The sequence below is a fragment of the Mercenaria mercenaria genome, chromosome 2 (assembly GCF_021730395.1).
Source record: "Mercenaria mercenaria strain notata chromosome 2, MADL_Memer_1, whole genome shotgun sequence".
Classification (NCBI taxonomy): Eukaryota; Metazoa; Mollusca; class Bivalvia; order Venerida; family Veneridae; genus Mercenaria; species Mercenaria mercenaria.
The window spans coordinates 15,390,417-15,413,102 of NC_069362.1; the positions used below are offsets into that span (position 1 = coordinate 15,390,417).

At 34.8% G+C, this 22,686-nt stretch overlaps 3 protein-coding genes across 3 annotated transcripts; 1 reads left to right on the plus strand and 2 right to left on the minus strand.

Annotated features, from left to right (window-relative positions):
• Nucleotides 1-18: 18 nt before the first annotated feature.
• Nucleotides 19-4,864, minus strand: LOC123563268 (uncharacterized). Its single transcript, XM_045355977.2, has 2 exons — nucleotides 4,348-4,864; nucleotides 19-4,021 (listed from the first exon to the last, which is right to left on the minus strand). Exons 1-2 carry the CDS (start codon nucleotides 4,855-4,857, stop codon nucleotides 2,693-2,695), a joined length of 1,839 nt encoding a protein of 612 aa, XP_045211912.2. The 5' UTR covers nucleotides 4,858-4,864; the 3' UTR covers nucleotides 19-2,692.
• Nucleotides 4,865-4,877: 13 nt separating this feature from the next.
• On the minus strand, nucleotides 4,878-5,480 carry LOC128548914 (inactive ADP-ribosyltransferase arh2-like). Its single transcript, XM_053524556.1, has one exon. It carries the CDS (start codon nucleotides 5,478-5,480, stop codon nucleotides 4,878-4,880), a length of 603 nt encoding a protein of 200 aa, XP_053380531.1.
• A 10,798-nt stretch (nucleotides 5,481-16,278) lies between these two features.
• On the plus strand, nucleotides 16,279-22,050 carry LOC123556475 (uncharacterized). Its single transcript, XM_053524559.1, has 3 exons — nucleotides 16,279-17,743; nucleotides 18,071-19,321; nucleotides 22,042-22,050. Exons 1-3 carry the CDS (start codon nucleotides 16,607-16,609, stop codon nucleotides 22,048-22,050), a joined length of 2,397 nt encoding a protein of 798 aa, XP_053380534.1. The 5' UTR covers nucleotides 16,279-16,606.
• Nucleotides 22,051-22,686: the final 636 nt, after the last annotated feature.

Below are 22,686 nucleotides of genomic sequence, written 5' to 3' on the forward strand. Positions count from 1 at the left end.
CTAACTCAAAGGTGAAACTGTAGTTTATTAATTTGATTAACTTCTAATGACACAAATAAATCTAATAACGGTAAATAACTAACAAAAATATTCAGTAAAAATATTGACTCGGGTATGAACTGTCACTAACGTGAACTGAAAGAAGTGAACGACATGCTGGTAACGAAAACTTAAAATATCTGTCTCATGTACAACAGATTGATGTCAAAATTACACATATTTTTACTTCAAAAAGTGTTGTCATAAGTCTGTCACACTGTAATCAGAAATCCGTAACAAAGGAACATATCTCGTCATTAAACCTGTGATATTTAAGACAAAAATGGCGAAAGATTTATTTTGCTTTTACCTAATCCGGCCGATAATAGTCATTTATCTTAGGCAATATAGTAATATACTATTGAATATAGTGAAATATTATACACACGTATCAGTTTTATGAATTGTCAAACCCTTATCATTTTCAGTGGCAGCAAACTTGAAATCCGTAGGACTTTGCTCAAAACCCCGTTAGAAAGGATCGTCAAAAATCATCTCTTCACGTGACCAACATCCCTAACATGCTAACACCAACTCTCGAACTGCAACTCTCGAACACAATTTAGTTTTTTTTAATAATTCCTAATCTGTTTAACATTGTAGATGGTAGGCAGTGTAAAGATGTGCAGGTCATTTACCAACGTATTGTTTTGGCTAAGTCCCAAAATATTAGCCTCGCTTTGAGGGATTTGGTGTCAGCCGAATTTTACAAAGTCTAGCAAACATATTACATTTAGTGGCTATTTTGGTAAGTAAAATAATATAACGCATCCTTCTGATTAAAATTTAATACAAAGGTAGTTGAAACTCAAAGAACAAATATTTTACGCGCTTTCTGTAAGGTAGCAACATGCTTTTACTCTATGTTCACTTTGTATACATCCTATGACCTGTTAAATTTGTGCTTGATTTATGTTCAACTACTTTAGATTTTAATCAAGAAAGGCAACCAGTCATTATTAATGTACAAATTAGTTCAATTACCATGTGTTTTAACACCGGAAATTAGAGTTATGTTGACCATAGTTTGGCTTCTGGCAATCAGTGGCTTTGTGGCTTTTGTGTAGACGAGTATAAATTTTTACAAGGATTTTTTCTCAATGGAATGAATAAAACGCGTTTCTCTCAAATTACCTGTACATTTTAAGGTAGTTCTGCACGTTTGAAAAACCGGAAGTGATGGCGTAACGTTATTTATCCGGAAAACGTAGAATAAAGCCTGGATTCGGCCTACGGGAATGAAAATCAGTTTATGAATTAATTGAAACCTATGAGTAAATTTATTACAATGGCACTGTTGCTATATTTCTAAAGTCAAAAAATGATAGTAAAACATACGGGACGTTAAAAAAATTCAAAATAATGTGTTAAAATTAGCGTGAAATGTCCGGTTCACTTTATTCATGGTCAAATATCTCAAAAATAGGCACACGGACCTATACATTTTATTTCATCAAATTATAGTCCATATGTGTATTAACAATCCTGGGAAGATTCATCAAAATCTACATTGTAGAAAAAATTCTATTCGCGAAAATGTTATGAAAGTTATGGTTTTCCCATAGACTCCCATTAAGAAATATTGCATGAGGTCCAAATTTTTCGAAGCAGTCTAGCAAAAAATCAAGCGCACGACCCTATCTTTTTTATTTGCTGAATTTTCTAGGTACATTCTGAAGTTTTGAAAAATCAGAGTTTAATCAAATTCTACATTGTAGAAAAAATTTCGATCCAAACGTGCAGAACTACCTTAACGTGACTTAATGTTTTCAGTTTTAAAGCAAAAAAAAATGTTAACGTTTTCGGCTGTATGTTACTTAATAGCTATGGTCGTTCGAAAGTTGGTTCAAACCAGTCTTTTTTACTTATCAAGTACCACTCTAGGGTCATGGCCATCATTTATAAAAATGATATATTCAAATCATAAGTAGATAAAAAGTGATGACATAAGCTATGCGTGATCATGTACGCATATATTCACATACTCAAAATAGTGCGGTTTTACTGTTTCATAAATAATAACTTTTCATAGTTTGGATATAGAAATAATACACACAAATAGCAAGCATTATAAACAATGTCAAATAGTCTACATTTAGACCACAAATAGAAACGGTATTGGATGTATCTAGTTCTGTTACAAACTATTGGCTAGTGCAGTATATTAAATACTGATACACATCAAGGGTAGACATAACTGAGTTGTGAAAAAGAGAATCACAATGTACCTATTCAATATCAACATACAGTGTTAGATTATCCTGATTTTTTATCAATTCATAATAGTGTACTGTCTCTAGATTTCAATATGTCGTTACTGTACCTTCTCCTATGAAATGTCATTTGTTAAGGGTAAACGTTTCAACTAACATAAAACAAATTATTTTGGGTGTATTTACACGTACCTTTATAGAATGAAATATTCGAAAGAAACCCTTGTATACAAGCTTCTAATTTCTATATTACGGTATATTATTGTATATACTTTCAAAATTATCGTCATTATGTACAATGACGAATATCAAACTATTCTAAATACAATGACATCTATGTGAATGCATTTGACGGTTTTTTATTGCTCTTTACCAAATACACGTGCAAAATATGGTTCTATTTTTGATGTTTTGAACGAATGTGATTTATCATCATGTCTTTATTTCAGTTTTAGCATTAACCCTTGTTTCCTATTCGGCCACCAGTCAGTCTGGCACACCGCTTCAGCTGATGCCCCGACTGTATCATCTATCGCTTGTAACATTGTATCAAGGCATGACCATGTTCGTCCGGAGAAGTGAATTGCTTTCAAATCATTGACCATTCTGTTTCGTAGGCCTTTCAGACACTTCACAGATTTATAAGGCTCTTTGTACAGATTCTTGAACTTGTCGAATACGCTTGGAAGGTATCCGATAACCGTGCCGTTTAAAGTTTCGGCTTCGTAAAGATATCCTTCGTCGATACTTTTCTGCATTATTTCGACAACATCCCGGAGACAGGTTTCATGTTCAGGCGTGCTATCCTTACAGTTTTTGTCGTGGTGGATAACAATTGTTTTCAGCATATAAGACGAAAACGGTAGATATCCAGACACCTTTAAGAATTCGTGTTCACCGTACTTGTAGTTGAAGTATTTCAAATAGAGATAAAGGATTTTGTGATTGGAATTCAGTCTTTCGCGGATATATTCCACTTCTGTCTCAGTAAGGGTGATTCTGAATCCACCCATGTAAGCCACCAGGAGAAGCGAGCCTCTTTCGACAACTGCCCTACCTATTTCAGGCACGGTTGCGTTTTCAGGACTGAAGCATTCCTCGATATTTCTATATCTCACAGCTAATGTTATATCAACAGAAATTCTCCGATCCTTGTAGAAGAACTCCAAAACCATATTTGGAAGTCGTGCCTCACTAAGTCTTACTAAAAGCTCTATTCCATTAACTGGGGGTAGAGACATCGGTTCAGCATAGTCAAAATGATCGTAAACAGACGCAAGTTTAAGTGGTTTTCTGTCACTCATCACTGTGTTGTAAAACTTTTTGCAAAACTTTTCCATCATTTGAATTGCTTGATTCTCTTGCCGGTGAGTTCGATCCCAGTCTTCTTCTATATACAGAAATCCAAGATTTGTTTCATTGAAACAAAGTTCCACCTTTCCTTCGTCTTGAGAGTCGATGTCTACGGTGAGAGCGTCTGGCTCTGAAAGTGCAGAAAGAACTGCTATGAAATCAAACTCATCTGGAAAGTAGATTTTTGTCCCTTCGTGGAAACTGCCAACTTTTAACAGTTCTGAGATACTCCAATTGGGATATGTATTTCCAAGCTTGTCCATGAAATGTCGGAGGTGAATGTAAATCGCATCACCAATTCTGATAGCCTCATCTGTTGTAACTTCTTTTCGAATTTCAACAACTTGACTTTCTATCAATCTATTGATGCTAAAACCTTCTCGTACGTAAATGCATTTTGTATTATCCTCCGACAACTGTAAGATTCCAGAAGAAAATGCATCATTTAAACCGGCTATAACAATTAAAATCAATTTTAATCAACGGTAACAAAAGGCCATGTCGATGATTTCATTTGATCATAAGATATAAAATGAAATCAATATTTTAAATCTATGATATCTCTATTAAATCTTAAAGTCTAAATTTTATCTAAGCTTACCTCATTATAATACAGGTCTATTAAACTGTTTTATCAGACATATATATAAACGTTTTGCATGTTAGCTAATCTTAATTTTTGAACCATATGTAATTACTTGGAAAAACTATTTCAAATACCATTTAGTGTAATAAATCTTACTTTTTCAACATGACTTTCTGTGATTTCTGGCTGCCGAATTGTAAGTGATGGAATTTCCCCAATTTCATGATAAGAGTGGTTGTACAAATGGTGTCCTACTGCTTTAAAGTGTCTCCAGAATTCTACTCTTTTATAATTGCAGTCTTTGACCCCGTCATATCCAAACATAGCTCCGTACCAGCATGCTGTGATCGAACACGTGACGTTACTCAAACCCCCATGGCATATTGATCTAATACACAGGTCCTCCCAAGATCCATCGAAACTGAGGAACACGTCATATGCTATTATTGTCGCATCGCAACCGTTGCCGCCTGGTTGTTTGCTTTCGGAAATAGACTCGTAGAATTCTTCCCTCATTTTGATACCATATTGGTCAGGAAATTTAGGATCTTTTTCTCCGGTCTCAATTTCTCTTAATTTTACATAGCTTTTCCATTTCTGTTCAAAGTCTTTCCATGCATTTAGGTTTTCCTGCGCGTCAATGTCACGTTCTTTGACATACGACATAGCTTTCGGGAGCGTTTCTATCAGTCCATGCCCCCATTGTCTGACAGGTATCTTCTGTAATGCATATGATGTAAATAGTGCAGTAGCCAGAGTGCCAAGGTATCCTGTTGGGTGAAAATGCGGCCAAAGTCGATACTAACCTTAATAAGATCATGTAATTCCGCCGGATTCGGATGACGAAGGCCAATACACATTCCTCTTACAGCTGCCGCACTGCTTATACCGTTCGGATCGAATGGCACACAGGATCCTCTGACATTAATTGGATTTAGCTTTTCCCGCGCGGCCATAAATGTCTGATCAGGATTTCGGTCTTTCATGTCCCAACAATTTGCTGAAGATTTGCATTGTTGCGCTGCTCGTATGATCAATTCACCAGTTACTTTCTGGTACTGCTCACAGGTGAGTATACATGCCGTATGAAGTCGTAACAATGTGTAAGAGCTCACAGTCCATTCTGGAAGTTTGATATTAAGATTATTTACTCCACCAAGTTTTTCAAGTTCGTCGAAAATTTGTAATCCGCTTGAACAATTGGACCAGTCTCCATTTTTAAAACCTAACGAATCACCAACAACACTTAGCTGTAACGCAGCTTGATATCGTGTATCAAGCGGAGGCATTTTCCTCAATGTTTCAGCCTTTGTTTCTCCTGTCAGTTATCTACACTTTTGTTTCTAATATTTGATTGAAATTGTATACTATGTACTGAATGTATTGAATGTATCTCCCCTAAAATGACTGTATTGATTATACTCGAACGTCATTATGATTTATGATACCCAATAACTCGAGGTTCTGTCCTCAAAACTGATAACGAAGTATAGGACGGTAGCTGTACAGCATATCTACTTATGAAGCATACTGAAAGTTTGCACGATAAGCAGAAACACAGAGGAATACTGTATCTAAGAGAAATGAAATGATGTTTACCATAAAATTACCTGATCTATATTCATCCTTTAACTTAATTGAATAATCAGAAGTATTTGAATTTAAGTAAATAAGTACTTAATGATCTGAAAAAGTAACTTACAACAGCAGCTGTTTGTAAGAAAGCATGCATGCCCACCATGACAGTCTGTTAGAGGCAACTGCGTATGTTATTTAGTATTCTGTGACCTTAACCGTTAATGACTTCAACAACTGCTGGGTCGATTTACTGACTACATACCACTGAAACAAGCGTTCCCCAGATATTGATAAGAAACTATTTTCAAGTTCGATGTCATTTTAGTGCAGTGGTGATTTGAAAAAGTAACGTATTCTACCGATCTATGATAAAGGACCGAAACTTTTTACTCCAAAGTATTTAGAAGAAAGTTTGTTGCAGAAACAAAGTTATGCAACGAATGCCAATTTTTATTTGATAAAACACTTAGCATTTACTTTTTTGCATTTCGATATTAACAATTCTATTTATCATTTGACAGACAATTACCGTTTAGCAGTCAACATTTGATATTAAGAATTTAGCAAATAGCATTTTGCATTAACTATTTGACATATTGTATTTGACAATTAACATGGCACACCGGCGTTCCATACAGACCTTATCAGGTGAGAGTAAAAATCAATGAAACAATTCAGTACATGCGTAAATATGCAACAACGTCTTTAACTAAAATAAAGTTGTGGTTTTATAGAAGTGATCATTATGTCTGCTGTTTAAATAATAAGATTTGTAATTACACCTTGTTTGTGTACTTTTGTCTTGATAATATCATGTACGTTAGTAAACGTTTTGTGAAAGCATACCAATTCATATCTAATCAGAAAAAGAAACAATTATTAACAACTTATTATAAAATCTTGTGCACTTTTTATGTTCTGTAAATACTTTACAAAGTGTGATGTATTGATTATAAAATACTCGTATACCCGCAAGCATGCTAAAAACAAAAGGCTTTTATCAGCGTGATCATGTTACTGTCACAAATATTTGTATAGTGCTAAATGTCAAGGTTGTCTTGCTGGATTATACCATTAAATGCAGTTGAACCTAACTTAGCGGCCATCTGTATAAAACAGCACCCAGCCAACATCCCAAACTGACTTTTTTGTTCTAATTTCAACTTGTCCGAAGCAGCAATCTGCCTTATGCAGCCAAACTGTTTCACTCAATTGGCTTACTGCTTAATATAGGCAAAGTGACTGCTTATTACAGGTGGTCGCTAAAACAGGTTTAACTGTATATTAAAAACGCGATAGATATGGGATACGTGTAAATGTGTACACGTACACAATGACGGCTAAGTACATTCGACCTGAAATATGGAATAATAAAAACAAAGAATAAAAACATTAAAGGGACTAACCAACTTATTTAAGGCGAACAATATTTTCTCTCAAAAATCCGTAAAAAGTTAGTACTCTGAAAGTGACTAGTGGTACAAACTTATTGATATGAGACTTTTACAAGATTATTCTTATAAATAACCAAAACTATTGTGCTTAAGGTAGTACACCGTTGCAACGCTTTTGAAATAATGTAGACATTTTACATTTTTATTGCACTTTACCAATATCTAAATTATATTATCACCCACATTATCATTTTCAGTGTCATGTACACATTCTATGCCAAACTTGGTGGAAATGAATATTCTGAAATATTTCATCCAGGCCTTGGGAGAATACCTTTAAGAATGGTCGAAGTAGTGCACGTCAGAGGTGAAAACAAAAACAGTAGGAGTGTTAAAGAAGTACGCATGTCCAAATTTATTTTAACTCAGAGGTAGACACATTTTGTTTATTCAGTTTTAGAAGATGTTTGTATCTGCATACCATTTAAGTTACGTTTGCGATTTTGATAATTAAATCATGATAGTTAATGTAGTAAACAAATTTCAAACGTTAAAAAACGAACTACTTTGAGCAAATACAATAGATATATTTTCGGAAGTTAACATAAAAAACTAGTCCTGCATTATTATTTGGTTTCAAAATTGGTTCCAGCTTAATCGATTCAGCATGATGAACATTTTCTGTGTATAAATAAAATCACAAGTCAAAATGTGTAGTCTTTATATTTCCCACAATTATCTTTTTTGAAATAAATCCCTTTAAAAACACAATTGAGTCTCTTATCTTTAAACCGTCAGAAATGCACATTAAATGTATAAATAATAGTAACAAAGTTTTAAAACAATTAAAGATATCTCATCTTTCACTAAACAATTTTGTCTTTAGTTATTTGCTTCAAATGTATAAAATCCTCAAAATCCTCATTTAATAATTTAACTTGACTGAAAATATAAATTAAGTTTGCATATAGAACTACTGCATTCATAATCAAATGTCATGCAGTATGAGTTGATTGTTAAAAAAAAACAGCCAGATTTATAGCAGTAATACAGATTTATTCTGTATCAATCTATGCGTGCATACATTGCGTACTATTCTAAACCTAATGCATTGTAAACATGTTAAATTTATGGTTACATAAACCATATATAGCGGTTGTTGGTGTCTTTAAATATGAAATATTGGATCTAATACTGTAAAATCATTAAATTTCGTAGGCATGAAATTTCGTGGTTTTGGTCTAAACGACCATTTCGTGGGGATATGACTCGTGGAACTCAACTTTTGAACATAAAATTATTCGGGAATTTTACTTGTTCGTTGGGATTGACTCAACCACGAAATCCACGAAAATTAGTCCCCCACGATTATTAATGATTTCACAGTATACATTAAAAAGTTTAAACATCAAATGTATTTATCGTAAATAAAAGTCATTTTTATTTCATTCTATCTTACTCTTCGGAAATCTTTTATCAACATTTGCAAATAGAATTACGGATTCAACATAATGAAGATTTGTTTGAAATTTCGATATGGCAATACCTTGATTGATCAAGTTTGTTTGAATACTTTAAATGACATTACCTTTAGTGAAGTATGGGACATTATACTTTAGTTACCCTGAATACTACCTTTTTGTGAATGAATCGGTTGCAGCTGAATTGAATATAATTGGTGTTTTATATTCTCTATACCAGTATGACATTTGCGGTCTTACAAAATAATTACATGGGGTGTGTAATAAAATCAGGTTTTTTTTTTTTTGAAATTATTTAAAATCATATACAGGTTATAAATTGAAAATTCAAACAAAATGCCCCTCTAGATACACGCTACCAACTCCCAATGCTTTTGAGTGGTGTAGGGATCGCTAGGTACAAAAATGAGTATGTTCAGTTGTTCAAATGAATAAAAAATTCATGAGGAACTTGAGAAACTTGGAGGAGTAAATAACCTCGAATCAAACGTCCAAATGGAAAGTAAGTTCTTACACGCTATTTAAATTACACACAGCAATTGCACCTCACTACATTTGCCGTACAAGACCGTTAATGACTCATTTTCTCATGCTTGTTGCCAAAATGTACAAAAAATACAACCGAGACTGGGAAAATGGATGCACGGCATCCTGACAAAACTTCTATGCAGCACGAGAAAGATTTAATTTCCTGGTGGTGATCAAGGGATTATAGTACCGTTTGACGTTAACGGAATAAGTAGCGCGCAGCTGTAAGGGGAATGTGTATCGGTCGGGCGACATCCTGGTCCTAGGATCTGCATAATTTAATACAAGCTCAGCATAGAAATTGGTCGATTTCTTAATCACAACCCATCGGTTTCCTAGTACAAGGGGCCCAACTGCGTTATTCACTCATATGCATACAAAAGAAAGTAAAAGAGTGGGGGTATGGACTGATGAAACTCTTCCTAAAGCAATGTCGTTGTGAAAGAGCGTGGAATTGCCGTGAAGAAAACCTAACAGCGTGGAATGAATTTGAAGACAAATGGCGTAGTTATGTCAATTGAGAAAAATTGAAACAGGAGAACATGACCCTGAATTCCCCACGCCCTTTATGATATAAAAAATAAGGGAAGAATTCTATAAGTCCATCTCAGGAAACGAAAGACCAGGCGCAATGGATGCGATCGACGATAATTGCATATGACGTTTTCCTAAGTTTTTGACGGATCTTGGGAAGATTTGTGTGCCCGGTCAATTTGTCACGGTGGATTGAGCAATGTTACTTGCTCACTCACTGCATGCTGGTACGTGCTTTGTATGGATAAAAAAGGCGTTGAGAAATGCAATTTTTCCCAAAGGTAGAATTTTGGAGACATTTGCAAGGGTTAGAAGACCTTTTTGTTCAATCAATGGGATAATGAAAGATTGAAGATTACTAAGGATCTTGAAAGAGATTGAAATATCGAAAATCCAGGAATAGCGGTAAGAGATGTAAGGCAATTTTCTGATGAATAATAGAATATTTGCACAGTCACATTTTAGGTGCAGTTATCAATTTAAAATTTTAAATATATGTTAAAAATAATATAGAGATTCGTTAAACATGTAATTTTTGGAACTTTCTGATCCTTAAGAAGTCACAAAAAGACATGCTCTCTTATACTCGTAATAAGTATATTAGTCCAGACATAAGATATAAGGTTTTTGACTTGTATTAAATAAGATAACGAAATATTTGATAGAATAAAATATATATTAGCTTAAAAATTAGAATTATAGCTGATATATCTTTTCACTTATTTTTCAGCCAGCAAATGATGATATCAGATGTATTTACGTGCGAGAAGGCATAAGTACTAATAATCTTATAGATGATCAAGTTGCTAAATTGAGAGAGGATGTAACATCGGATGAAAGTATGAGCATAGGGATGCAATTTACCCCCACCTACAAAATTTTCTGGAAAAGCTTGGAGACGCATATCAAGTTTTAAAGTTTCTGAACTAATAAGTTTGGAAGTTTTCTAAGGGTACAAAAATTTTACTTTGCAGACGAATTTGACTTCATCGCAGTGCTGTCAGAACTTTCAAAACCTGGTACGTTTGTCGTAGAAAGTAGTTGTGATGACGGAGGTAGGGTTAATATCCGTTTCAACGATGACTGTACAGACCTTGTTCACGTAAATGAACATTGGGACAATGATGAGCTACAAGAACAACAAGCTACTAAGATTACAGAAAAAGTCTGTACTCGTCTTTACAATACTGTGATGACAGACAGAAAATCAATTCGCCTTATCAGTATTTATGACCACCATGATCGTGCAGAGTGGATGGCTCTACCATCTGTGAAAGGAGTTGAGCTGTCGGTACGATTTAGTGAAGCTAGGAGCCCAAATATGGTCTGGGAGTTTCTCTACAAAGATCGTATAATATCTGTAGATATTACTCTGGCTGTGAGGTACAGTAACATCAAGGAATTGTTCGCACCAGAAAATGCAACCGTACCCGAAGTAGGCAAAGCAATTTTGCAAAGGGGCTCTGTGTTACTCGTGGCTTATAGAGACGGTTTCAGGCTAACAATAACAGAGACTGAGGTAGAATATGTTCGGAAACGACTTGCCATAAGACACATACATCTGTATTTGTATCTGAAATACTTTAACTACAAATATGGTGAATACGCCTCACTAAAGAGGATTGGATGCTTACCATTTTCGTCATATATGCTGAAAACAATGTGCATCTACCATGACCTAAGATGTAATAAAGATAAGGAGAAGATAACAAATGAAACATGTCTGCGTGATATCGTAGACATAATGGAGGAAAGTTTGAGCGAAGGATACCATATCCGGCAGAGACTGTCAACGGTATAGTAGTAGGTTTTCTTCCAAGTATATTCAACAAACGAAAAACCTGTATAAAAAAAGCCTTTAATCAGTAGATCGTCTAAAAACCCTCGGAGTTATGATACGGGACATGAAAACCACACATTCCTCTGGAAGGAAGTGGCAAGGCCTTTCTGATATCCTTTCGCACCGCTATCGTAAAACCAAACGCCTACCTGAGACGCCAAATGCAGACTATATTTTCGGGGTTCTCCATTACCGCTTCTGTTTGCAGGGGGGCTACCGCAGACGACTAATACGTCCCAAAAAAATGGGGGTGCTCATTTCCATAGCGCATAATGCAGTATTTGGGTAAAAATTGTACTTTTTCGAAATTTGAAAATAGAAGGAATTAACAAAATATACTACATTTTTATACTGCGGTATTTTTTATGTAAAACGTGTGCTACACTAGGTATTATGTCCTTGTGTGGTTATTGGGTATAACTACACTGTGGCACAACTTATATTTTTCTTGTTTCCTTCAAATAGTCTACTATGGTATTTATATGCAGATAAAACAAACAGTTAATGTTTTTTATTAAAGTCACATATTAAACGGCCACTGCATCACTGTGGCAGTACATGCTGTTTTGTGTGAATATGTATTAATACGCTGCGGCGCTCTCTTTGGTTTCGCATGCCCTGCATTATACTACTGTGGTAATCGGGGGAATAAATAATGCCTACAGGATAATTTTTTATTACTAGTATAATCCTTTTGTAGGGTAACTTTCTCAGCACTGTGGAAGTGTACTTAATTTCATTTATTATGTATACCTACACTATGGCACTGCCTTGAAGTTCAAATTTCACACAAATGTCTACTATAGTTCTTAGTAACAGGACGAGTAAAACTACACTGCGGTACTACATTGAAATTCGTTCTTCCTGCAAACGTCTACTGTGGTAATTATTTGCAGAGTGGTTTGGTTGCTGTACCAGCTCCTCCCCCTCCCCAATCCCGTCTAACAAGACATATGCATCAATACTCCTATACCTAGATCCTCACTCCCTGTAATTACTATAAGTACTCTTTTTTTCCAGGCACCATAGTGCTTTGGGAATTCCCCTTCCAGTACACCTTGTGCAAGCCCCAACCCTGAACCAGTTTAGGCAGGGTGTAACCCCAAAATTGCACACAAAGCTTAACATGAAAGACCTGTTTCTTAAACTGCTTTTATCTGTAAATCCTTCTTGGTTTTAACACTATCAACTGTATTTATGCTTGCAAAACACATCGTGTATTACTTTTACTCTCCTGTCCATTCTATTTTTAAAATTCTTGTACAGGCGCGCAGCTGCACGTATTACTCGTAAAGAGGAGTGAGCAGTATAAAAAGATAAAAAGATAAGCATTTAGTTAATATATGTATTAAAGAGAGGCTTCGTTTTAGCAAAATGCAGTTTCTGCATATCTTTGGAAGTTTAAAGTTTATTTAGAGGGGAAAAAAGAAGTAGAACTAACGAGGAAGGTCGTTGAACATCTGGTTGAACCGTATAGTGCTTCTAGACACATCCCTTTGGCACAGGCGTTCCTTGCCAGCTCAACCATCTTTGTGGGTCTTCTTAATAAGGGTGAAAATTCTTGCCATAATGATTTTAAACCACAGAAATTAGTCCCACCGATGGGTGTTTCGGCAGGAATAATGTAAACAAGTAATACTTATAATTCCTGGTTTCGGTTAGTACAATGAACAAAGGACAGCATTGACACGGTCAAATCAAAGATGGAAACATGGTAGCAGAGTATGGAAGGTTACCGTTCAGGAATTAGGAAACCCAAAACAAACGCAGGTAGTTGATACCATGACCGAGAGTTTGCAGACTCACATGAAATTATCTCAATGTCCAGTGCGAACAAATTGCTTGTTTATTTTGCAGATGAAAAACTAAAGACCGCCGTGGTCTCCGAACACCAACGTCATCATTTGGTTGTAAGGAGGTAGACAAATTTACAAAAAGGTAAATAACAATAATCTTCTTATTAAAAAGTTATATTGATCTAATGAGTAGTTTTTAAAAATTTCATTGTATATTGAGTCTTCTATATTACGCAACGTACTTTCTTTTACTCCCCTGTATATAAATTGGTCTGAGTCAACAATCGCTCAAATCCAAACATGTACTCAAATTATCGCTTTGGGTCAATTCTCGAAATATTTAAGCATGTCAGAAAAAGGGAAAAATCTGTTATTGCATTAATATATTCGACTGCTCTAACACTTTCTTCTTATACATTTGTACAGAATAAAATGTTTCGAGAAAACCAGCCCTTAAGTACAAAAGCCAGTTCCAGAGAAGTTGTGCAATAATTGTAGTTTAAAATCAAAATGTCTGCTTACATAAAAATATTTGTCCATCTATTTTTCAGGGTTAATCCCCCTGATCTTTTAAATAATACTTTCAAAGGGGAAAGCTTTCTTTCGTATCATGCGTCCAGAACTGGGATTGGCTAACTAAAGGACAAGTCCATACAGACCTCCAATCCGAAAACGTCCGTAAAACTTATGGGAACAAGAGAAAAATTGGAACTCCAGAAAAATCGATTTTAGTATATATAACCATTGCAAATCACTAAATGTTATAATTTGATACGTTTTATTATTGCTCATTATTACTACATTTTAATAAGAAATCCCTTCCTTCAATTCTGCTACATAACGGTTACAAAAATCACCCAGGAAGGTACATATTAAAATAGAAACACCCCGTAAAATGCCAACAAAATTATCTTGGAAATCAACGAAGAAGAAATGACTGTCTGACCAGCGGAAATTAAGCACAAACTGGAGAAAGAAAAGGACATTGTCTAAGATTAGTGACAACATTACATGGTGTACACATTTTACTATGTGTCATGTGTATATGTATGTTATGGTTTTTGGTTTTAGTACGAATGAGAACGTTTGATTGATTCATCTTTTGATAATACTTTTCTAATATGAGCTGTCTCAAGGGAAAATGTGTTTAGAATAAAGTTTTGAAAATTTAAGAAAAACATGTGTCCCCTCAAGTTTGGCTTTCTTGTGAATTTTGATACATTGTAATATGGTAAGAAATAATAATCATACAACTGGGCATATTAAAAATAGACACATAACTAACTTTTTAAACAGTTTTAACCGATGACATTTTATCACAGTGAATTTTGGACATTTTATCTTTCTATGCGTCATTAACAATGTTAATTACCCTACCCCCCCACCCCCTTGCCTTTAGAGGGCTATTCAAAAATACATGTATATATAGATTAACGGTTATTGTCGTAAGTTGTTGACAAAATTGTTTCTTTCTTACTCAGTTTAAACGGACTACAGGTACAAATTCAACAAAAAACAGGAATTATTTCATGACTTTTAGTGAACTTTTTGTGTAACATTACATATGCTCTATATAACCTTTTGCGATGATTTGTAAGTAATGAAAGATACTCCCTCGTTTAGCTTTTTTCAACTGCTTTCGTTTAAATATTTTTTTTTTTTAATTTTCTGTCAAATGTTTCTGTTTGCTTTTAATGTTTTTACTTTAGTCTCCTACCCGTTTCTCCCGATCGGACTATAAGTAGACTGTCCCCATAAAATTTAGTCCCAAAATTACGTTGTTCGTTGTGTAGCATTTGAATTATGATTCTTCCTACTCATACCCCTTTATAGGAGATTGCCTGTACTGTTGTTTTTTTCATTCAGTTGTTAATTTTATTGTTTTATCTTATATTTTTCTGTTATAAAAAAAAGTTTTTGTTGCATTTTACTTTAGTCACCTACCAGTTTTTGTCAGCGGATCGGACCATGTAAACGCGTCAACTATACGTTATTAAGGTTCATTTAAATTTATTCACTTTGAGCAAATACAATAGATATATTTTCGGAAGTTAACATAAAAAACTAGTCCTGCATTATTATTTGGTTCAAAATTGGTTCCACTTAATCGATTCAGCATGATGAACTTTTTCTGTGTATAAATAAAATCACAATCAAAATGTGTAGTCTTTATATTTCCCACAATTATCTTTTTTGAAATAAATCCCTTAAAAACACAATTGATGTCTTATCTTTAAACCGTCAGAAATGCACATTAAATGTATAAATAATAGTAAAAAAAGTTTTAAAACAATTAAAGATATCTCATCTTTCACTAAACAATTTTGTCTTTAGTTATTTGCTTCAAATGTATAAAATCCTCAAAATCCTCATTTAATAATTTAACTTGACTGAAAATATAAATTAAGTTTGCATATAGAACTACTGCATTCATAATCAAATGTCATGCAGTATGAGTTGATTGTTAAAAAAAAACAGCCAGATTTATAGCAAGTAATACAGATTTATTCTGTATCAATCTATGCGTGCATACATTGCGTACTATTCTAAACCTAATGCATTGTAAACATGTTAAATTTATGGTTACATAAACCATATATAGCGGTTGTTGGTGTCTTTAAATATGAAATATTGGATCTAATACTGTAAAATCATTAAATTTCGTAGGCATGAAATTTCGTGGTTTTGGTCTAAAACGACCATTTCGTGGGGATATGACTCGTGGAACTCAACTTTTGAACATAAAATTATTCGGGAATTTTACTTGTTCGTTGGGATTGACTCAACCACGAAATCCACGAAAATTAGTCCCCCACGATTATTAATGATTTCACAGTATACATTAAAAAGTTTAAACATCAAATGTATTTATCGTAAATAAAAGTCATTTTTATTTCATTCTATCTTACTCTTCGGAAATCTTTTATCAACATTTGCAAATAGAATTACGGATTCAACATAATGAAGATTTGTTTGAAATTTCGATATGGCAATACCTTGATTGATCAAGTTTGTTTGAATACTTTAAATGACATTACCTTTAGTGAAGTATGGGACATTATACTTTAGTTACCCTGAATACTACCTTTTTGTGAATGAATCGGTTGCAGCTGAATTGAATATAATTGGTGTTTTATATTCTCTATACCAGTATGACATTTGCGGTCTTACAAAATAATTACATGCGGTGTGTAATAAAATCAGGTTTTATTTTTTTGTAATTATTTAAATCATATACAGGTTATAAATGAAAATTCAAACAAAATGGCTCCTCTAGATACACGCTACCAAGCTGCAATGCTTTTGAGTGGTGTAGGGGATTCGCTAGGTTACAAAAATGGAGTATGGTTCAGTTGTTCAAATGGAATAAAAATTCATGAGGAACTTGAGAAACTTGGAGGAGTAAATAACCTCGAGATCAAACGTCCAGAATGGAAAGTAAGTTCTTACACGCTACTAAATTTACACACAGCAATTGCACTCACTACAGTGCCGTACAAGACCGTTAATGACTCAGTTCTCATGCTTGTTGCCAAAATGTACAAAAATACAACCGATGACTGGGATATGGATGCACGGCATCCTGACGAAACATTCTATGCAGCACGAGAAAGACTTAATCCTGGTGGTGATCAAGGGATTATAGTACCGTTTGACGTTAACGGAATAAGTAGCGCGGCAGCTGTAAGGGGAATGTGTATCGGTCTGCGACATCCTGGTCCTATGGATCTGCATAATTTAATAAAGCTCAGCATAGAAATTGGTCGACTTCTTAATCACAACCCATCGGGTTTCCTAGGTACAGTGGCAACTGCGTTATTCACGTCATATGCATTACAAAAGAAAGATGTAAAAGAGTGGGGGTATGGACTGATGAAAACTCTTCCTAAAGCAATGTCGTATGTGAAAGAGCGTGGAATTGCCGTGCAAGAAAACCTAACAGCGTGGAATGAATTTGAAGACAAATGGCGTAGTTATGTCAGATTGAGAAGAATTGAAACAGGAGAACATGACCCTGAATTCCCACGCCCGTATGATATAAAAATAAGGGAAGAATTCTATAAGTCCATCTCAGGAAACGAAAGACCAGGCAGCAATGGATGCGATGCGACGATAATTGCATATGACGTTTTCCTAAGTTTTGACGGATCTTGGGAAGATTTGTGTGTCAGGTCAATTTGTCACGGTGGATTGAGCAATGTTACTTGCTCACTCACTGCATGCTGGTACGGTGCTTTGTATGGATATAAAGGCGTTGAGAAATGCAATTATTCCAAGGTAGAATTTTGGAGACATTTGCAAGGGTTAGAAGACCATTTGTTCAATCAATCGGATAATGAAAGATTGAAGATTACTAAGGATCTTGCAGAGATTGAAAATATCGAAAATCCAGGAATAGCGGTAAGAGATGTAAGGCAATTTTCTGATGAATAATAGAATATTTGCACAGTCACATTTTAGGTGCAGTTATCAATTTAAAATTTTAAATGATATGTTAACAAATGAATATAGAGATTCGTTAAACATGTTAATTTGGAACTTTCTGATCCTTAAGAAGTCACAAAAAGACATGCTCTCTTATACTCGTAATAAGTATATTAGTCCAGACATAAGATATAAGGTTTTTGACTTGTATTAAATAAGATAACGAAATATTTGATAGAATAAAATATATATTAGCTTAAAAATTAGAATTATAGCTGATATATCTTTTCACTTATTTTTCAGCCAGCAAATGATGATATCAGATGTATTTACGTGCGAGAAGGCATAAGTACTAATAATCTTATAGATGATCAAGTTGCTAAATTGAGAGAGGATGTAACATCGGATGAAAGTATGAGCATAGGGGATGCAATTTACTCCCACCTACGAAATTTTCTGGACAAGCTTGGAGACGCATATCCAAGTTGTAAAGTTTCTGAACTAATAAAAGTTGGAAGTTTTCATAAGGGTACAAAAATTTACTTTGCAGACGAATTTGACTTCATCGCAGTGCTGTCAGAACTTTCAAAACCTGGTACGTTTGTCGTAGAAAGTAGTTGTGATGACGGAGGTAGGGTTAATATCCGTTTCAACGATGACTGTACAGACCTTGTTCACGTAAATGAACATTGGGACAATGATGAGCTACAAGAACAACAAGCTACTAAGATTACAGAAAAAGTCTGTACTCGTCTTTACAATACTGTGATGACAGACAGAAAATCAATTCGCCTTATCAGTATTTATGACCACCATGATCGTGCAGAGTGGATGGCTCTACCATCTGTGAAAGGAGTTGAGCTGTCGGTACGATTTAGTGAAGCTAGGAGCCCAAATATGGTCTGGGAGTTTCTCTACAAAGATCGTATAATATCTGTAGATATTACTCTGGCTGTGAGGTACAGTAACATCAAGGAATTGTTCGCACCAGAAAATGCAACCGTACCCGAAGTAGGCAAAGCAATTTTGCAAAGGGGCTCTGTGTTACTCGTGGCTTATAGAGACGGTTTCAGGCTAACAATAACAGAGACTGAGGTAGAATATGTTCGGAAACGACTTGCCATAAGACACATACATCTGTATTTGTATCTGAAATACTTTAACTACAAATATGGTGAATACGCCTCACTAAAGAGGATTGGATGCTTACCATTTTCGTCATATATGCTGAAAACAATGTGCATCTACCATGACCTAAGATGTAATAAAGATAAGGAGAAGATAACAAATGAAACATGTCTGCGTGATATCGTAGACATAATGGAGGAAAGTTTGAGCGAAGGATACCAGTATCCGGCAGAGACTGTCAACGGTATAGTAGTAGGTTTTCTTCCAAGTATATTCAACAAGACGAAAAACCTGTATAAAGAGCCATTTAAATCAGTAGATCGTCTGAAAGCCCTTCGGGAGATTATGATACGGGACATGAAAACCACACATTTCTCTGGAAGGAAGTGGCAAGGCCTTTCTGATATCCTTTCGACTACCGCTATCGTACACCGACGCACTACCTGAGACGCCAAATGCAGACTATATTTTCGGGGTTCTCCATTACCGCTTCTGTTTTGCAGGCGGGCTACCGCAGACGACTAATACGTACCAAAAAAAATGGGGTGCTCATTTCCATAGCGCATAAGCAGTATTTGGGTAAAAATTGTATTTTTTTTCGCAATTGAAAATAGAAGGAATTAAAAAAAATATACTAAAATTTTTATACTGCGGTATTTTTATGTAAAACGGTTGCTACACTATGGTAGTTATGTCCATTGTGTGGTTATTGAAAAACTAAAACTGTGGCACAACTTATAGTTTCTTGTTTCCTTCAATAGTCTACTATGGTATTTAAGCAGATAAACAAACAGTTAATGTTATTTATTAAAAGTCACATATTTAAAGGGCCACTGCATCACTGTGGCAGTACATGCTGTTTTGTGTGAATATGTATTAATACGCTGCGGCGCTCTCTTTGGGTTTCGCATGCCCGCTTATACTACGTGGAAATCGGGGGAATAAATAATGCCTACAGGATAATTTTTTATTACTAGTATAATCCTTTTGTAGGTAACTTTCTCAGCACTGTGGAAGTGTACTTAATTTCAATTTATTAGGGTATACCTACACTATGGCACTGCCTTGAAGTTCAAATTTACACAAATGTCTACTATAGTTCTTAGTAACAGGACGAGTAAAACTACACTGCGGTACTACATTGAAATTCGTTCTTCCTGCAAACGTCAAACTGTGGTAATTATTTGCAGAGGGGTTTGGTTGCTGTACCAGCTCCTCCCCCCCCCAATCCCGTCTAACAAGACATACATCAATACTCCTATACCTAGATCCTCACTCCCTGTAATTACTATAATACTCTTTTTTTCCGGGCACCATGGCTTTGGAATTCCCTTCCAGTACACCTTGTGCAAACCCCCAACCCTGAACCAGTTTAGGAAAGGGTGTAACCAAACTGCACACAATGCTTAACATGATAGACCTGTTTCTTTAAACTGCTTTATCTGTAAATCTTCTTGGTTTTAACACTATCAACTGTATTCAGCTTGCAAAACACATCGTGTATTACTTTTACTCTCCTTTCCATTCTATTTTAAAAATTCTTGTACAGGCGCGCAGCTGCACGTTTTACTCGTAAAGAGAGTGATGCAGTATAAAAAGATAAATAGATAAGCATTTAGTTAATAGGTATGTATTAAAGAGAGGCTTCGTTTTAGCAGAGCAGTTTCTGCATATCTTGGAAGTTTAAAGTTTATTTTAGAGGGGAAAAAAGAAGTAGAAAACTAACGAGGAAGGTCGTTGAACATCGGGTTTTAAACCGTATAGTGGCTTCTAGACACATCCCTTTGGCACAGGCGTTCCTTGCCAGCTCAACCCACTTTGTGGGTCTTTTAATAAGGGTGAAAATTCTTGCCATAGTTTTTAAAAACCACAGAAATTAGTCCGACAGAGGATGTTTCGGCAGGAATAATGTAATACATGTAATACATTATAATCCGGGTTGGGTTAGTACAATGAACAAAGGACAGCATATGACACGTCAAATCAAAGAGGGAAACATGGTAGCTAGAGTATGGAAGGTTACCGTTCAGGAATTAGGAAACCCAAACAAACGCGGGTAGTTGATACCAGTGACCGAGAGTTTGCAGACTCACATGAATTATCTCAATGTCAGGGCGAACAAATGCTTTCAGTTTTGCAGTAGAAGAAACTAAAGACCGCCGGTGGTCTCCGAACACCAACGTCATCATTTGGTTGTAAGGAGTGTAGAGAAAATTTTTACACAGGTATAACAATAATCTTCTTTTTAAAAAATTTAAATATTGATCTAATGAGTAGTTTTAAAAGATTCATTGTATTATTGGTCTTTTGCTATTTTACCAACGTACTTTCTTTTACTCCATGTATTAAATTGGGTCTGAGTCAACAAGTCGCTCAAATCCAAACAGTACCAAATTATCGCTTTGGGCCCAAATTTCTCGAAATATTTAAGCATGTCAGAAAAGGAAAAGTCTGTTATTGCATTATATATTCGACTGCTCTTAACACGTTAATCTTCTTAGTACATTTGTACAGAAAAAAATGTTTTGAAAAACCAGCCCTTAATACAAAAGCCAGTTTTCCCGAGAAGTTGTGCAATAATTGTAGTTGAAATCAAAATGTCTTGCTTACATAAAAAAATTTGTCATCTATTTTCAGGGTTAATCCCCCTGATCTTTTAAATAATACTTTCGGGAATGCTTTCTTTCGTATCATGCGTCCAGAACTGGGATTGGCTAACTAAAGGACAAGTCCATACAGACCTCCAATCCGAAAACGTCCGTAAAACTTATGGCAACAAGAGAAAAATTGGAAACTCCAGAAAATCGATTTTAGTATATATAACCATTGCAAATCACTAAATGTTATAATTTGATACGTTTTATTATTGCTCATTATTACTACATTTTAATAAGAAATCCCTTCCTTCAATTCTGCTACATAACGGTTACAAAAATCACCCAGGAAGGTACATATTAAAATAGAAACACCCCGTAAAATGCCAACAAAATTATCTTGGAAATCAACGAAGAAGAAATGACTGTCTGACCAGCGGAAATTAAGCACAAACTGGAGAAAGAAAAGGACATTGTCTAAGATTAGTGACAACATTACATGGTGTACACATTTTACTATGTGTCATGTGTATATGTATGTTATGGTTTTAGTACGAATGAATATGTTATGGTTTTAGTACGAATGAGAACGTTTGATTGATTCATCTTTTGATAATACTTTTCTAATATGAGCTGTCTCAAGGGAAAATGTGTTTAGAATTAAAGTTTTGAAATTCAAGAAAAACATGTGTCATCAAGTTTGGCTTCTTGTGAATTTTGATACATTGTAATATGGTATAGAAATAATAATCATACAACTGGGCATATTAAATATAGACACATAACTAACTTTTTAAACAGTTTTACCGATGACATGTTTATCACAGTGAATTTTGGACATTTTATCTTTCTATGCGTCATTAACAATGCTAATTACCCCCACCCCCCCCCACCCCCTTGCCTTTAGAGGGCTATTCAAAAATACATGTATATATAGATTAACGGTTATTGTCGTAAGTTGTTGACAAAATTGTTTCTTTCTTACTCAGTTTAAACGGACTACAGGTACAAATTCAACAAAAAACAGGAATTATTTCATGACTTTTAGTGAACTTTTTGTGTAACATTACATATGCTCTATATAACCTTTTTCGATGATTGTAAGTAATGAATGATACCATCTGTTATAGCTTTTACAACTTGCTTCGGGTTTTAAAAATATATTTTTTTTAATTTTCTGTCAAATTTTTCTGTTTG

Coding starts and splice junctions, on each gene's coding strand:
- LOC123563268 (XM_045355977.2), bottom strand. CDS start 4,857: ATGTCGTATGTCAAAGAACGTGACATTGACGCGCAGGAAAACCTAAAT. Junction 4,022..4,347: donor CAGAAAGTCATGTTGAAAAA/GTAAGATTTATT, acceptor GGAATCTTACAG/TTGTCGGAGGATAATACAAA.
- LOC128548914 (XM_053524556.1), bottom strand. CDS start 5,480: ATGCCTCCGCTTGATACACGATATCAAGCTGCGTTACAGCTAAGTGTT.
- LOC123556475 (XM_053524559.1), top strand. CDS start 16,607: ATGGCTCCTCTAGATACACGCTACCAAGCTGCAATGCTTTTGAGTGGT. Junction 17,744..18,070: donor TCGAAAATCCAGGAATAGCG/GTAAGAGATGTA, acceptor CTTATTTTTCAG/CCAGCAAATGATGATATCAG.